Raw genomic sequence first — 16,220 nt, forward strand, 5'->3', positions numbered from 1 at the left:
ATATCCTCCACCTCATTCACCATGAACACTTACACCTCTCTATGACACCACCCACCTCACCGACTAGACTGTCTCTCTGTTGCAGAGGGCAATTATTTTCTTTTACCACAAGTGCAATAATTTTAGTGCAGTAACCCTGTGTGCAATTACCTTGCTGACCCAAGAAACCTTGCAAAAGCATTCCAATCTACATCTATTCTATTCTATTTGAACCACTGACATGAATGTACTTCTTTAACTACCAGTCTATAGCTCCTTCTACTACTAAGAATAAGCGTTAGCGACTAGAATTATTAAAGCATAAATGGCTTTACAAAACCGTCATCATCCTTAGCAGGAGCCATAGAGCAGGGGCTCTCTGATTGGCTCTTGTCTCTGTCGCTCAATTGATGACGTACTTCCGGTTCCCCTTGCAGACAACACGTGTAGGGTGTACATTTTCGAGCAGACAGCAGTGACAGCGGCCAAACTTCAACTTTCAGACACCTTCGCGTGTTGTTATACGTTTTTTTGTTTGTGGAAGGCTTTGCCGACTGAGCGATCAACATGGTGAAGCCTCGGTTTAAGGGGAAGAGCTCGATAAACCCCTCGTCTTCCAGCAGCAATCCCGGTGAGCTAAACAGTCATTAGCCACAACGTTTGTTTACAACCAAAGCTAATTGTTGCTAGCTTGTTGTGGTAAAAGAATTATTGGGTTATTCTATGCTGTTAAATAAAACTAGTGATTAACACTGCATTTGTCAAAATGACTCCTCGGCTGATTTAACTACTAGTGAAATCTACTTTTTGTTATCGGTTGTTATTATCGTATTAAGTTTACCGATGTTACAAAGTCTTATCAGACCAATCAAATAATAAAATCACCATGGATGTTTGCTGTCAACAGACAAATGGCCAAACATTCAATGTGATGTATTTGCAAGGCTTTTTTAGAGCACACATGTGACATGTGTGCTAAACTGACAGCTTGTTGTCTTGATACCAGGTAGGTTGAATCATTAAAGTTTGAACTGTACATGTATTTCACAGATCGACCCAAGGGTGCTGGCGGGAGCAACATGAGGGACCGAGCCACGATTAACCGTCTGAATATGTACAGACAAAAGCAGAGATGGTAATTAATATTTAATATTCACATTACTTGTGTGAGCTGCTGATTTCGAGGTTTTAGAAGTTATACTGGTACTATTTTCCTGATCTTCTGTCCCCAGTAATAACCGTGGAAAAGTCATCAAGCCCTTACAATACCAGTCCACAGTCGCTCCGGGGACTGTAGCCAGAGTTGAACCTAACATCAAATGGTTTAGTAAGTGAATTTCCTCTTTTCCATGTATGTTGCAGAAAATAACATGTTGGCTCCCACTGTCTCTTAAAGGAATTTCATGTGCTACTGTGCATCTCCATGGATTGTTACTGCATGTGTAAATGTTTGATAACAAACTGGGGTTTTACTAGAATGGTGGTTTTAATTTCTACGGTTAAGTTAATATCTCAGTTATACCCCTTTCACACTGAAAATACTGGGTTGACATGGGATTTTCGACCTGCCGCTGTGAGAGCTGTGTGCTTGTTTTTTCCTCCCTCCCATACGCCATTACACCGATAATGTTGTCATTACACATTTAAGTACACTACACTACGAGGTAAACACTGGACAGCATGGTGTGTTTTTTTTTTCCTTTCAGTTCTTCAGTTTATTGATGACCTGAAAAATGGACCAGTCTAACCCCCGCTCTTTCAAAAGGCTGCTGATATTTGAATAAATCATTGTGTCCCACACAGTGCCCGGTATCTGCCACCAAATCTCCTCTTCTGGATGCAGGGCAGCTCATGGATCTCACGCCTTGTCAGTGTGCTGCCATGTTCACAAAAAAAAGTGTGGGATATCGCTATACAAGCTGTATATGATCGCATTTCCCGAACACGACGTAGGACTAATTCACCTATGTGCTTCCATTAACTTAGACTTACACTTAGACAGACTTTAATTACTTTGTCACCGTAGCTTCGTTGCAAATAAAAGTAAACACTCATAAAACCATGAGAAAGATAAATAAAAAAAGATAAAATAAAATAAGATTAAATTAAAGTAAAATAAAAAAGAGCAGTGTAATCAAAAAATTTACAGAATTAGCATTATGAAAATATACAAAAGTAGTGTCCAACAGTGGTGTGGATTGTGTCACAATGGTGTTTGTCATCAATGGTGTTTCCTTATCGGCTGAGGGAGGGATGTAAATTCAAACAGTGTGTCTACCCGTAGAGTCAAAATAACAACAAACAAAATAAAAACAGCACAAAAAAACAAAAACGACCGAAAACCATTTAATTGGTTCAAGGCACAAAAAAAAAACCCAAGTCAGACAAAAACAACCATTAACACACTAAGAATAAGCTAAAAAGGTTATTCTTCACAGAGCTACTGGCGACATGCAGTCACTCTTTCAGGCGCATTTTCAACAAAAAAAAAAAAATGTGTAACAACACATTTGAGGAAAATATCTGCCCTTCAGAGATCGGTCTCTTATGAACATAGACCAAAGCTTTGCCCTGTTTTACTCGCATCCTCGGAGCTTCTACAATGACACAGTCTGACAGGCCGTCCAGTGGCAATGTCAGAATGTGACAGGCAGGTACATCAACGTTATCGTGTAAATTAGCAGGTCGATGTGGCATTCCTATTCCCATCAAAGCCGAGCTGATAAAATCCCAGGTTGATTGCCGGGTCATTTGACCCAGGTCGAAAACCCTTTCACATTTTTTATTTGATGTGAAAGGGGCTTTTCACATCACAGTACAGATCATATGATTAATCCTGATTTGACTCATCGTTGGGTCAGAAGGTTTATTTGGAAATGGGTGGGACCCAACATTATGAAGATGATCAAGATCTATCAGACTCAGTTTGCACCAATGTCTTCTGTATTTCAGCAAATACCCGTGTGATCAAGCAGTCGTCCCTCCAAAAGTTCCAGGAAGAGATGGGAGCAGTACAGAAGGACCCATATCGTGTGGTGATGAAACAAAGCAAACTGCCCATGTCCCTCTTGAATGATCGAGTAAAAGCCCATGTAAGTATAGAGACTGTAAATGTTGCTAATCTTAATGTTTTCAGTTAGTCATGTGCTATCTGTATGGTTTGTAACCCCTTGAGTCGAGTAGGGTTCTTGCAAGGCCACGTATATTATTTGAGTGAATTCAGGTCTTTAACAATTTTATTATGACAATACTGGCATATAAAACCTTGACATTTTCACTTGGCTTATATCAAGGAATATAGAAAAGCATTGTGGTTCTATTTCTTTCCTGAGTAGGTAGACTCTGGGTTTTTTATGAGGTGAGATAAACATGAGAACTCATTCAATTCTTGCTCCGCCCCACAGTGAATTTCAGTGTGCTGGCATTCTACTTGATATGAAATAGTTGTCTTCTGCCAGACTTTAAACATTCCGCCACACATCTGACGCATTACTTGTTCTTTCTATTAATATAACACGTAAATGTGACATGTACTAGTGGTGTCAGATATATTATCTTTGATGGTTTTAAATAAACTCTTGGAATGTGAAAAACACTGTTCTTCACTGTGAACATCTGTGACCTCTGGAATTGTCTTAGTAAAAAAAGAAGAAAAAAAAACAGGAGCTATGTTGTAGACTTTGGCAGATATTCAAGGCAACCTGAAGCTATAAACAGTGTTGTTTCTGACAAAACCCATAACCTGCCTCTCACCTCTCACAGCGGTTTTGCTTTGGAGGAATGGTTGGAGTTTTTTAGATCACTGGAAATGTTAATCAACACTGGCACAGTTGCTGTTTCGCTGGCTTGTATTTTCATATTTGAGTGTTCTGTTTCCTGTATGCATTTGTTCTGTGTTGCTGTTTTAAACCGTTGGAAGCTCTGCATCACTTTGATTGAATCTAAAACTGGTTGTAACACAAGAAAATCAATCTTTCCCCATGTTGCACATTTGTTTAAATCCAAAATTACTGTACTGTATGTGTCTCATCAGCTATCACATTTGTAGTCCAGCTGTAGCTTGTGGCCATTTTTTCCACAGCATGTTGTTCATAGAGATGCATCGAAACCTTCCAGTCACAACAAATCCACTATGATCATTTATTTATCAATATCGTGGGAGCATGTGCTGCAATCCATACTTTTTTTGGGCTGTTCATACCATATCAAAATGATTAATATATTAGCTAGGCTACATATTGTAGGCAACATGCAAACACATTGTGAAAACATAGTTGGGAAAACAAGTGACACTTAAACAAAACCTCTGTAGAATGCACTTGACCATGTCATCGTGTACTGTTTGCTCTTGTCTGTTACCCTAAAACATTTCTGTTTTGTGTTTTCTTTTTGACTACTGCAGAACTCAAAGGTACACATTCTAGACACAGAGGGTTTTGAGACCACATTTGGACCCAAGGCCCAAAGGAAGAGGCCCAATCTGTTTGTGGGGGATGTAAAGGACCTTGTAGATCAAGCTGAGGCCTCAGCCCTGAGCTACAGTGCAGAAAAGGACAAAAACCTGGTTACAGAGGACTCAGGGGTCCGGTAAGATTCTCAAACATACGTCAGTATATCAGTACACACTGTATCTGCTGGAAAAGTCCACTTATGGTATTGCATTGGTGTCTGTTTGCATCACAAAGATGCATTTACCTCTAATCCAACAAGGCTACAGTGCATTGGGTGATGACCCTATGCATAGGTCAAATGCTGATTGGATGAAAAGGCGACCACAGCAAAGATCACCACAAGTTGTAAAAAAATATACATTAAAGAGTACTTACAATACTTAATCGGCTGATGCACAAAGAATAACAGGGTTTACTCAGCTACAGTTTCTTTGATAGCTCTTCTCACAAGGGGCAAAACTAAAGGACCAACACAAGCACATGAGCACAGCACGGATCAGACTAAATGTCCAGCTCACATAATTTTGACCCTGCCAGCAAGTGTTGCCTCAACAGGTCCATGTATGTCTCCAAAGCTCTGGCACCAACACAGTAACATATTAGAGGTGTAAGTTGTCAGGAGAAAATTTGCTGTCAATAAAAAGCTTTTATTCTGATGTTGCAACAGAGAGGAAGTACGTGAGGAGATTTTCAAGAAGGGTCAGTCCAAGAGGATCTGGGGAGAACTGTACAAGGTATCATCTCCATGCTCCTCTGAGTACTGAGCATCATGTTAATATAGTGCTTGTGCACGGCCACCCAACAATTCTGTTTTATTCTGATAGGTGATTGACTCATCTGATGTCATTATCCAAGTGCTGGATGCCCGTGACCCCATGGGAACACGGTCCAAGAGCATAGAGACATACCTGAAGAAAGAGAAATCCTGGAAACATCTGATCTTTGTTCTAAACAAGTGTGACCTCATCCCCACCTGGGTCACGGTAAGATATACAGCCTGATTTTCTTTGGTGTGTGGTTGGAATGTATATTTTTAATATATATTTATCACTAAGTTGTGATTATCTCCACTTTAAACCAGAAACGGTGGGTTGCTATTTTGTCCCAAGAATACCCGACTCTGGCTTTCCATGCCAGCCTCACCAACTCGTTTGGTAAAGGTTCTCTCATCCAGCTGCTCAGGCAGTTTGGCAAGGTAAGCAGATGCCTCATATTGAACCTATCAAAATATCTTTGCTTATTGACTGGTAGACAAACTTGTGACAAATCAGAGGTACCACAGCATTAACTTTAATATCCAGTATGTAGTATTATTTTGTCGTCAACAGAGCGATTAAGTAGAAATACACCTCCATTGATTTCTTAGTGTACTAATATTATGCTGTGATTAAGGCTTCATCAGGCCAGTGTGGACAGTGTTGGTAGTTGATGAGCATGACTTTGTGGTAATATAAAAAGTATGTTTGCAACAGTCAAACTTAATTTAATTCTATTTTAATTAAACTCACTTGCCACTTTATTAGGTACATCTGTACAATTGCTTGTTAACACAAATGTCTTATCACCAATCACATGGCTACAGTTTAATGCATTTGATGATGTAGAGGTGATCAAGACAACTTGCTGAAGTTCAAATCGAGCATCAGAATGAGGAAGAAAAGGGATTTAAGTGACTTTGAATGTGGTATGGTTGTTGGTGCCAGATGGGCTGGTCTGAGTATTACAGAAACTGCTGATCTGCTGGGATTTTCACAGACAACCATCTCTAGGGTTCACAGAGAATGGTCCGAAAAAAGAGAAAATATCCAGTGAGCAGCAGTTGTGTGGACGAAAATGTCTTGTTGATGTGAGAGGTCAGAGGAGAATGGGCAGACTGGTTGGAGATGATAGAAAGGCAACAGTAACTCAAATAACCACTGGTTACAACCAAGGAAGCAGAATAACATCCCTGAACACACAACACATCCGACCTTGAGGAAGATGGGCTACGGCAGCAGAAGACCACACCGAAGAACAGGAACAGGAAACTGAGACTACAGTTCACATAGGCTCACCAAAATTGGACAATAGATTGGGAAAACGTTGCCTGGTCTGACGAGTCTTGATTTCAGCTGCGACATTCAGATGACAGGGTCAGAATTTGGTGTAAACAACATTAAAGCATGGATCCATCCTGCCTTGTATCAACGCTTCAGGCTGGTGGTGGTGATGTAATGGTTCGAGGGATATTTTCTTGGCGCACTTTGGGTCCTTAGTCCAAACCTGAGTATTGTTGCTGACCATGTCCATCCCTTTATGACCACAGTGAACCATCTTCTGACGGCTACTTTCAGCAGGATAATGCACCATGTCACAAAGCTCATATCATCTCAAACTGGTTTCTTGAACATGACAATGAGTTCCCTGCACTCCAATGGCCTCCACAGTCACCAGATCTCAGTCCAGTAGAGCACCTGTGGGATGTGGTGGAACGGGAGATTGGCATCATAGATGTGCAGCCGACAAATCTGCAGCAACTGCGTGATGCTGTCATGTTAATATGGGGCAAGATCTCTGAGGAATGTTTCCAACACCTTGTTGAAAGTATGACACGAAAAATTAAGGCAGTACTGAAGGCAAGAAGGGTAGCTAGGTGTACCTAATAAAGTGGCCAGTGAGTGTGTATATAGCCTAAATAACTTAATACTCTAAAGACACGTTACAGAACTTAAAGCTAGAATCCCCCAGAATGAGTACCGTGGTAGGCTGTTGTCATTTGTCTGAATGTAATAAAATTTCCAAAATCTTTACTACATTATAAGAAACATTATATCTAACACAGAGCGACCTTAGATTTTATTTGTACCTGATTTTTAGAATGGCTTTTATAAGGGAAAGTCTGGATGGTGAACAGTTGGAAAGGTCACGGAGTGGAGACACTGCTTTTGTTTTAAAATGTTTTCAATCTTTTTGATTATGTGTGTTTTATTTAAAAAAAAAAAGAAAAGAAAAGAAAAAACATTTAAAGTGTATTTTTGTGAATGTGTTTCGAGCAACCTCTGCTGTCGTTCTGGAGCGAAGACAAGTTCACTCATTTTGTTACTGATGGCAACAGAGACCTGTCTAAAATTACATGGCTGAAATGAGAACAAGCTTGGACTGTTGTTTAGGAAACATAACACCGTAACTTTATTTTTTGTTTCCTGCAGCTGCACACGGACAAGAAACAGATAAGTGTTGGTTTCATTGGCTATCCAAATGTGGGAAAGAGCTCAGTGATCAACACGCTGCGGTCCAAAAAGGTCTGCAACGTGGCACCTCTCGCTGGAGAAACGAAGGTAATGTCAGTGTCTCTCCTATAAAAGCTGCCTTTAAACTCATGATGTATCCACCTGATCAATGAAAACACTAAAAGAAAGGCATCTGTGAAAAATACACACCAAGAATTGATAGCTTCTTAATTGATTTTATTAAAGGCATGCCTAAATTTTGGTTTCCTTATCTTTGATTCTGGGTGATGTGAAGTGAAAAGATGCATATTACCTGCTGCTTCATTCAGTAATTGGTGATGGCTGCAACAGAAGTAGCCGGTTTTCTGTTCTTAACTTTATTAGTGCAACAAAGCCAAGAGAAAGAACAACAAACACTTTTATCCTTAATTTCCTCTCTTTGGCTGCTTATCCGGTTTGGAGAGACAAGTGTCTAAAAACTCAAAATGTCCAAAGAAGGGTCAATGGGAAAGTAGGAAAAATTTACTTTTCCATTCTCGCCAAAGCTTTGAACTTGGATCACATTAGAAGGGAGATTTCTTTGCACACCTATGCAACAAATCTGATGGGGCTCTGGCCAGCATTCCTTTATTTCCCACCTTGTCTTTGATTCCCAGCACAAACCCGACACTAGTGAAAGCCAAACAAACTCATGACCTGCACCACTGCTCTGACTCTCTGTCCTCTATTGTTCAGAATGGACGTGAGTTTAAGTGAAAAATTACTATAGCTGTTGACCCAATAATAAAGGGGAGAATTTAGCTTTGAAGGAAGCAGTTTTTACAGTTGTGGACCAGATTCAGTATATGCTTTTCTCATCTTGTGTGAAACTGAAATGTTTTGTTTTTTAAAGGTATGGCAGTACATTACTTTGATGAGACGCATCTTCCTCATTGACTGCCCTGGTGTTGTCTACCCTTCAGAAGACAGTGAAAGTGACATTGTCTTGAAAGGGGTGGTAAGTATTTCTAAGTTTCTTCCTTTATCTATTGTGAGTGTTTTGTGAGACCTTCCTTGTTAACAACCATATGCGATAGTGAGGGTGAAATGATATGTGCTCCCGGTAGTGGTCTTAGAAAATAGTGTTCCAGTATCATAAGAGAATCCAGTGCAGTACTTTGGGCAGCCCAGGGTACAGTAAAGACATTGCCATGGATTGGACTTCATAATGTTAATACCTGGCTTTAAAAAAAATGTCTTGGATCAGCTCTGATTCTGATCCTCTGGTTCCTTTTTGGGTATCAAAGGTTTAGCTTGTAGGCTTCGTAGTCCCCGTAACTGAAAGGTTGCAGGTTTGTATCTTAAATTGCTAACCTTTTCCCTCCACTCCCTCACAAAGGTTCAAGTGGAGAAGATCAAGAACCCAGAGGAGCACATAGGGGCAGTACTGGAGCGAGCCAAGCCAGAATACATCCAGAAGACCTATCGCATCCCTACATGGAAATCTGCTGAAGACTTCCTCGAGAAGCTGGCGTTTCGCACTGGGAAACTTCTAAAGGTTCCTTTAATATTCTTTTAGAGAAACTTAACAGGCTGTACTTTTGTCGCACTCAGTGTGTCAGGCCTATATTGCCATTCAGTTTCTAAAGGACAGAAAACAATCAAACCAAATGTGACTATTTGTATTAGACGTGTCTGAATCAAGTGTTTTTGACCCCTATTCCGATACTACCTTCTACTATCACGTAATGTGACATCCACATTCCATATGTTACAATTTCTGTCCGACATTTTCCAGAGTAAAGTGCTTCCACACAGTAGAAAGTGATTTTGGTTCCTCTTCTTTGGTTTTAGGCAGTTAGTCAACCACCACTTGAACAGAAGACCAGTAAAATAAGTAACTAGAAATGGTCACATTTGGCTGAAGCCCAATACTAATCCCAACATTTATACATTGCCTGGATTAACCCAAGTCATTTCATATTAAGTATTCTATGACTGTTTTATACGCACACCCGAGTATTTTAACTGCACACTTCTCTTTACTGCATTCGGGAAAAGACGTTTATGTTGAGGAGTAATTTTAAATCTCCAGTTTGAGCAATGCATTCTTTGTATTTTGCAGGGAGGTGAGCCAGATATCTCCACAGTCTCCAAGATGGTGTTGAATGATTGGCAGAGAGGACGTATCCCCTTCTTTGTGAAACCCCCTGGACCTGAGGGAGATCACGAGGTGAACGTTCACTGAAGTTTTCAGCTGCGCTTCTTTTGTAAATGACTTTTTTCACTCACCAACCTGTGTCTTATATGTGCATATTGCTGTAATTTCTGTAGGATGACAATACGCTGGCAGTTGGAACAACAGAGGTAGAGGAAAACGTGCAGGAGGAACAGCCAGACAATCCAGACAACACCTCAGAGGAACAGCAGCAGAAACAGAAGGAGCAGGTCCAGAAGATTCTGGCCAATGTCCGACAAAACTTTGGCAAAATCAATGTGGCACCTGAGTTCTGCGAAGAAGACTTAGTCCCCGTGGAAATGCCTGACCTGGACATGTCAGACTTTTCTGGTTCAGAAGGCGAGGAAGACGGTGAAGAGGACGAGGGTGAAGAGGAGGATGGGACCAGTGCCGAGCCAGCAAATGAGGAGAGTGAGGCCACTGAGCCCACAACTTCTGAGACTGACCGGACAAATTGCAAGAAGAGTTCACGGGCAGTCATACGTGAGCTGGACGAGAAGATCTCTAAGTATAAGCAGTTCCTGGACAAAGCCAAGTCCAAGCGCTTCTCTGCAATCCGGTCAGTCCGCTCTTGCCCAAACCTCATTTAAATATTTTCTTTTCTTGTATATAGCATTTATTTTGTTGTATCCAGTAAATTATATGAAGTTGTCATCCAGATAGATGCCATGCATTTTAGTTGGTCCATGCTAACCAACCTTCAGGACTAGCTGTGGCCTGTTTCCATAAGTCTGCATGATATTGTGTTATTTAAGGACAAACTCAAAAAGCACGTGCAGTTATTTTGGGCCTAATTTAATAACTCTTTATTTCAGCACATCCCAACAGGAGTAAACTGTTTGCTTTGTTGGGTAACAGTTTACTTTTTTTCCACCTCTTTGGACAGGATACCAAAGGCACTTTCTGAAAAAGTGTTCACCGACATCAAGACTAAACAAGCAGCAGCAGCAGTAGCTCAGGAAGCACAGAAGAAAGGTAGTTGATCAGCAGGGTTGTCATGACTTTGTATGGTGCTGAATGTAGAAATGATTGGGGAAAGTGTGTATAGATGTGGTTAAGGTCCAAAGAAACATTCATCAGAACAAAGTGACGGCATATTACTTAGGTGTTAACCCTAACCATGTATGTGTGTGTGTGTGTGTGTGTGTGTGTCTGTATATATACATATAGACACACACACACACATACACACGTATATGTATGTCCATACCTCATATTTTGTACAAAGTTTATATTTAATGGCTACTTCAGTTACCGACAGATTTGTTTTTTTGTTCAGCTGCAAATCAGAGGAGCAAAAAGAGGAAAGCCGACAACGGTGATGAGTCCACCCGGTCACAGTTGACATCTAAACAGGTATGTAATGTGTGATCTTGCTGATGTGAATGGAGACGCTTTAGTTAGACATGTTGGAGGAACATGACAAGCTGCAATTTTTTATTTTTCCTCTTTTTCCCTCTCTACAGAGAAGAGCATTGGACCGTGCTAACAAGGTGAAGAAAGTTGGCGTACGCTATTATGAGACGCACAATGTGAAGAACAAGAACAAGAACAGAAAGGCACCAGCCCCAGAAGGCCATAAAGCCAAAAGGTCAAAGCACTAGACTGGAGATGAATAAATAAATCAAAAAAACACAACATATGCAAAGAATCTATATTTAAATTGGCCAAAAAGGCTGTGATTTATTGAAATGACAAGTTGACAGAAAGTGGGAAGCTTAATAATAAGTGTTTTTTATCAAGTGATGCCTTATCTTGATGTTGACGGTCCTGCAACAAAATGTGTTTTCACTTTTCAAATTTCTCAACTCTTTGTTTACCCCAGATCTGCTTTTGAATGACATTTCATTCACCTTCTACAAGTGTATTGCTCTCTTGATGTTCAAGAGAAATGTACAGTAACAGTTTGAAGTACAACTGTCATGCCATGCTCTTCATAAAAATAAAATATATACACTGGGGTGAATTCACATTTATTTATTATTTAGAAACCAGACAAAATACAAATTATATACCATTTGTTGAGAAATTGCCACCTTGTCCATGCTTTTTCTTCTTTCATTTTGACTTAAGTATGCTTTCAATTTGGGCCTGTTGAGAAAGAAAAGTAGGTTATATAAACTTATAACTAATAAACAAATATACATACATTTCTAGGAGAAAATTGTAAAATGTCACCTTGAGCTGCTGGTTGACTCTTTTCAGGTACTGAATCTCCTCAGTGTTCTTCCTCCCCTCCACCTCAGTCTTCTCTGCTTCTCTCTTTTCCATTGACTCGCATATAGCTTTCTGTTCATTCAGTTGCCTCTTCAGGTCTTCTTTCTTAGTCTCCAGAGATGCAATCTGAATAAAGTGACAGAACGCATTGTTCACAATCCGCTTTGTTCAGATTGCAAGTTAGTTGCAGACACAAGATTCATTCTTAAAAAATAAAGAACTGGTGCTCGGCTGGACCTGTGACTAAATAACCAATGTAGCTGTATAACAGTTGCTTTTGATGAGTGACAAACAAAATCTCTTATCTACAAACTGCCATGTTCTGCTCAAACATGTTCACTTTAGTGCAATTCACTTACTTTTTGTTTCATGTCGACTAGTTCCTGCTCACCCTGCAGTGCTTTCCTTGTGCCGAATGCGATGCTGCTTCCATGCAGTGTTTGGTAGAGAGCAAAAGTCATTTGAATCTCATCTCTGACCCGTGACAGCAGCAGGCCTCTCTCAGCGCAGTTGATGGTTACCTGTCTGATTAGCTCATCTTGAAGGAAAAGAAACACGGGAGGATCAGATTCATGATTTATAATAATATTCCTAATGATAATAAATACTGCAGTTTAGAGCTCAAAACTTGCTATAAGTGGGGTTCAGCAGCATCTCAGTCATGGCCTCACCAAAACACTGGGAGTAGAGCTCCCTGCGGATGGGGCAGATTCCTGTGTGTCTGGCCTGTCTCTGCTGCAGCCTCAAGTTCAAGAGTTCCTCCAGGTGAATAACATCTGCTCTTGAACATGGTGCACTGGACACTTGCTGCACCCACAGCTGGTTTCCCTCCATCCATTCCCTGCAATAGTGGGAGTTGAGAAGTCTGAAATTGCTGAACAATATATTGCAGAAGAGACGAGCTGTACCTGGGTGGAAGGATGGTGTTCAGGATCTCCTCGTTCTCCTGCCTGGTGGTTTCATTAGCAGCTGGTTTTGGTTTAGGGGGTGGTGGAACGGGTACAGAGTCAGCGGGCTGCTGAGGGCTCAGTCTCAAGGGGCGGCCCTGCGGTCAAAGTGCTCTATGTTGCTGCATTTATTCAGGCACACGAATCGAAGTGTTTGTCGAGGGTTCGGTAACTCACCTTTGGGATGCCTTTGCTCGTCAAAACTGGGATGTCGTATTCAAGGAGAGATTCAGCTGGTGGAATCATTGCGTTTAACTCTTTGAAAAAATATATTAACTAAAAAATAAACTCTTGGTTTTGCCTTCAGTTACAGAAATATCGTTACTGGCAAACGGTGACTGTTTACTGTTTGCGTTGGCATGGCAACACCGTCCTGGCGTTCCGTTTTAGTTTATTCGAGAGGAATCAGCGGTTCATCACTAGTTTTAAAACTACGGTTCAATCGGCACAAAAAGGAGCTGCTGATTTAAAACTTAACGACTTGTTAGGGTTTATTCTCTGTGTGCTAAAAAAAAATATTATTAATAAAAAGATTATAACAATTTATAATTATTATTGATAGTTATTGTGCGTCAATACAAGAACATTTCTAATGAAAAAATAATATTGCCTTTCCCACTGCTTTAAATTCTTATCCCGGCTTTATTCATTATACGGCACATGACGTTATACTCGTGTCGGGGTCGGAACCAACCGTGAAGTGGCCTCCACACCCATCCACACCGATTCTCGGTAAACCACCGGAAGCGGATGTGGATGAATGCTACAGGCGAAATTTCATCTTGTTTTGTTGTTGTTGTTTTTGTTTGTTTGTTTGTTTTTCTGTTTTTTGAAAGTTTTTGAAAAAGTAAAATAAATCATAAATACCCCTCAATGAAAGCTGAAACAATATATAAGAATTCAAATATAAAACCGATAGTAAAGAAAGAAAAAAAATTAGGATACAGCATAAGTACCTTTAATTGTGTAATTGTGTAATCACATTTGGACAGGTGGGATGCTGCTGCGACAATCATGTTTTTTCACTTTTCCAGTCCATTCAACACCATCCAGCCCCTGTTACTGAGAAACAAGCTAATAGAGATGGGAGTGGACTCACACCAACCTCCCTGGATAGTGGGCTATCTCACTGGGAGACCTCAGTATGTCAGGTTGGGGAACTGCACATCAGGTACTATCATCAGCAGCACTGGAGCACCACAGGCAGGGGACTGTGTTCTCCCCTGTTCTATTCATCCAGTACACCTCAGTGTGTGTAGAGGGGGTTCAGACCTATAGGTACCTGGGTCTACATCTGGATCACAAACGGGACTGGTTGGCTAACATAGACTCGGTTACAGAAAAGTCAGAGCCCTCTCTATTTCCTGAGGAGGCTGCCTCTTCTACACTGTGGTGTGCTGGGGAGACAGTACTACAAAAACGGAACCTCACGGCTGGACAAACTGATACAGGAGGGGGGCTCTGCAGTAGGGGCAGAGCTGGAGTCCCTGATATCAGTGGCAGAGGCAAGGACCTTGAAGGACCCTAATCTAATGAAGACATGAAAGCCCAACGAAAAAGAGCAGACATTTTCAGAGGAATTTTATTGACATCATAGCTACACACAAGGAAGAATTTTAAGATGCCCATCTTAGATGATGAGGCTTCAGTATGTAGATATTCCAAATAATGGCATTATTTCTGTAAAACTAGCTTAGTCAGTTTATTTAAATATGTCAAGTGTGAAAATTCAGAAGATTAGGTTTGCTATTTCATAAGAATTCATAAGAACTATTTTCTTGAAATGATGACTCCTGTTTATCAATATAAAATTGAAAAACATTTTGTTATTTTTCAGTAATTTTAAATCTCCAGTTTGAGCAATGCATTCTTTGTATTTTGCAGGGAGGTGAGCCAGATATCTCCACAGTCTCCAAGATGGTGTTGAATGATTGGCAGAGAGGACGTATCCCCTTCTTTGTGAAACGCCCTGGACCTGAGGGAGATCACGAGGTGAGCGTTGACTGAAGTTTTCAGCTGCGCTTCTTTTGTAAATTACATTTTCTCCCCACAAACCTGTGTCTTATATGTGCATATTGCTGTAATTTCTGTAGGATGATAATACGCTGGCAGTTGGAACAACAGAGGTAGAGGAAAACATGCAGGAGGAACAGCCAGACAATCCAGACAACACCTCAGAGGAGCAGCAGCAGAAACAGAAGGAGCAGGTCCAGAAGATTCTGGCCAATGTCCGACAAAACTTTGGCAAAATCAATGTGGCACCTGAGTTCTGCGAAGAAGACTTAGTCCCCGTGGAAATGCCTGACCTGGACATGTCAGACTTTTCTGGTTCAGAAGGAGAGGAAGACGGTGAAGAGGACGAGGGTGAAGAGGAGGATGGGACCAGTGCTGAGCCAGCCAATGAGGAGAGTGAGGTCACTGAGCCACAACTTCTGAGACTGACAGGACAAATTGCAAGAAGAGTTCACGGGCAGTCATACGTGAGCTGGACGAGAAGATCTCTAAGTATAAGCAGTTCCTGGACAAAGCCAAGTCCAAGCGCTTCTCTGCAATCCGGTCAGTCCGCTCTTGCCCAAACCTCATTTAAATATTTTCTTTTCTTGTATATAGCATTTATTTTGTTGTATCCAGTAAATTATATGAAGTTGTCATCCAGATAGATGCCATGCATTTTAGTTGGTCCGTGCTAACCAACCTTCAGGACTAGCTGTGGCCTGTTTCCATAAGTCTGCATGATATTGTGTTATTTAAGGACAAACTCAAAAAGCACGTGCAGTTATTTTGGGCCTAATTTAATAACTCTTTATTTCAGCACATCCCAACAGGAGTAAACTGTTTGCTTTGTTGGGTAACAGTTCACTTTTTTTCCACCTCTTTGGACAGGATACCAAAGGCACTTTCTGAAAAAGTGTTCACCGACATCAAGACTAAACAAGCAGCAGCAGCAGTAGCTCAGGAAGCACAGAAGAAAGGTAGTTGATCAGCAGGGTTGTCATGACTTTGTATGGTGCTGAATGTAGAAATGATTGGGGAAAGTGTGTATAGATGTGGTTAAGGTCCAAAGAAACATTCATCAGAACAAAGTGACAGCATAATTTCTTCAATGATATTTACAGGTACCATACCTCATATTTTGTACAAAGTTTATATTAAACGGTTACCTCAGTTAGCAACAGTTTGAAGTAAAACTGTCCCACTA

At 40.8% G+C, this 16,220-nt stretch overlaps 3 protein-coding genes across 3 annotated transcripts; 2 read left to right on the forward strand and 1 right to left on the reverse strand.

Moving 5' to 3' along the window:
- Positions 1 to 393: 393 nt before the first annotated feature.
- Positions 394 to 11,818, forward strand: gnl2 (guanine nucleotide binding protein-like 2 (nucleolar)). Its single transcript, XM_047598283.1, has 16 exons — positions 394 to 610; positions 1,030 to 1,114; positions 1,212 to 1,306; positions 2,932 to 3,071; positions 4,382 to 4,566; positions 5,098 to 5,164; positions 5,255 to 5,413; positions 5,512 to 5,625; positions 7,619 to 7,747; positions 8,532 to 8,636; positions 9,018 to 9,176; positions 9,744 to 9,851; positions 9,953 to 10,416; positions 10,744 to 10,832; positions 11,137 to 11,213; positions 11,324 to 11,818. The coding sequence occupies exons 1-16, from the start codon at positions 547 to 549 to the stop codon at positions 11,459 to 11,461; spliced, it is 2,178 nt and encodes a 725-aa protein (XP_047454239.1). The 5' UTR covers positions 394 to 546; the 3' UTR covers positions 11,462 to 11,818.
- Position 11,819: 1 nt separating this feature from the next.
- LOC125016103 (axonemal dynein light intermediate polypeptide 1-like) lies at positions 11,820 to 13,742 on the reverse strand. Its single transcript, XM_047598286.1, has 6 exons — positions 13,199 to 13,742; positions 12,983 to 13,119; positions 12,746 to 12,915; positions 12,434 to 12,612; positions 12,036 to 12,200; positions 11,820 to 11,948 (listed from the first exon to the last, which is right to left on the reverse strand). The coding sequence occupies exons 1-6, from the start codon at positions 13,265 to 13,267 to the stop codon at positions 11,916 to 11,918; spliced, it is 753 nt and encodes a 250-aa protein (XP_047454242.1). The 5' UTR covers positions 13,268 to 13,742; the 3' UTR covers positions 11,820 to 11,915.
- Positions 13,743 to 14,877: 1,135 nt separating this feature from the next.
- On the forward strand, positions 14,878 to 16,153 carry LOC125016104 (nucleolar GTP-binding protein 2-like). Its single transcript, XM_047598287.1, has 3 exons — positions 14,878 to 15,013; positions 15,115 to 15,577; positions 15,905 to 16,153. The coding sequence occupies exons 1-3, from the start codon at positions 14,939 to 14,941 to the stop codon at positions 15,970 to 15,972; spliced, it is 606 nt and encodes a 201-aa protein (XP_047454243.1). The 5' UTR covers positions 14,878 to 14,938; the 3' UTR covers positions 15,973 to 16,153.
- Positions 16,154 to 16,220: the final 67 nt, after the last annotated feature.

Source organism: Mugil cephalus, chromosome 11 (assembly GCF_022458985.1).
Source record: "Mugil cephalus isolate CIBA_MC_2020 chromosome 11, CIBA_Mcephalus_1.1, whole genome shotgun sequence".
NCBI classification, from domain to species: Eukaryota; Metazoa; Chordata; class Actinopteri; order Mugiliformes; family Mugilidae; genus Mugil; species Mugil cephalus.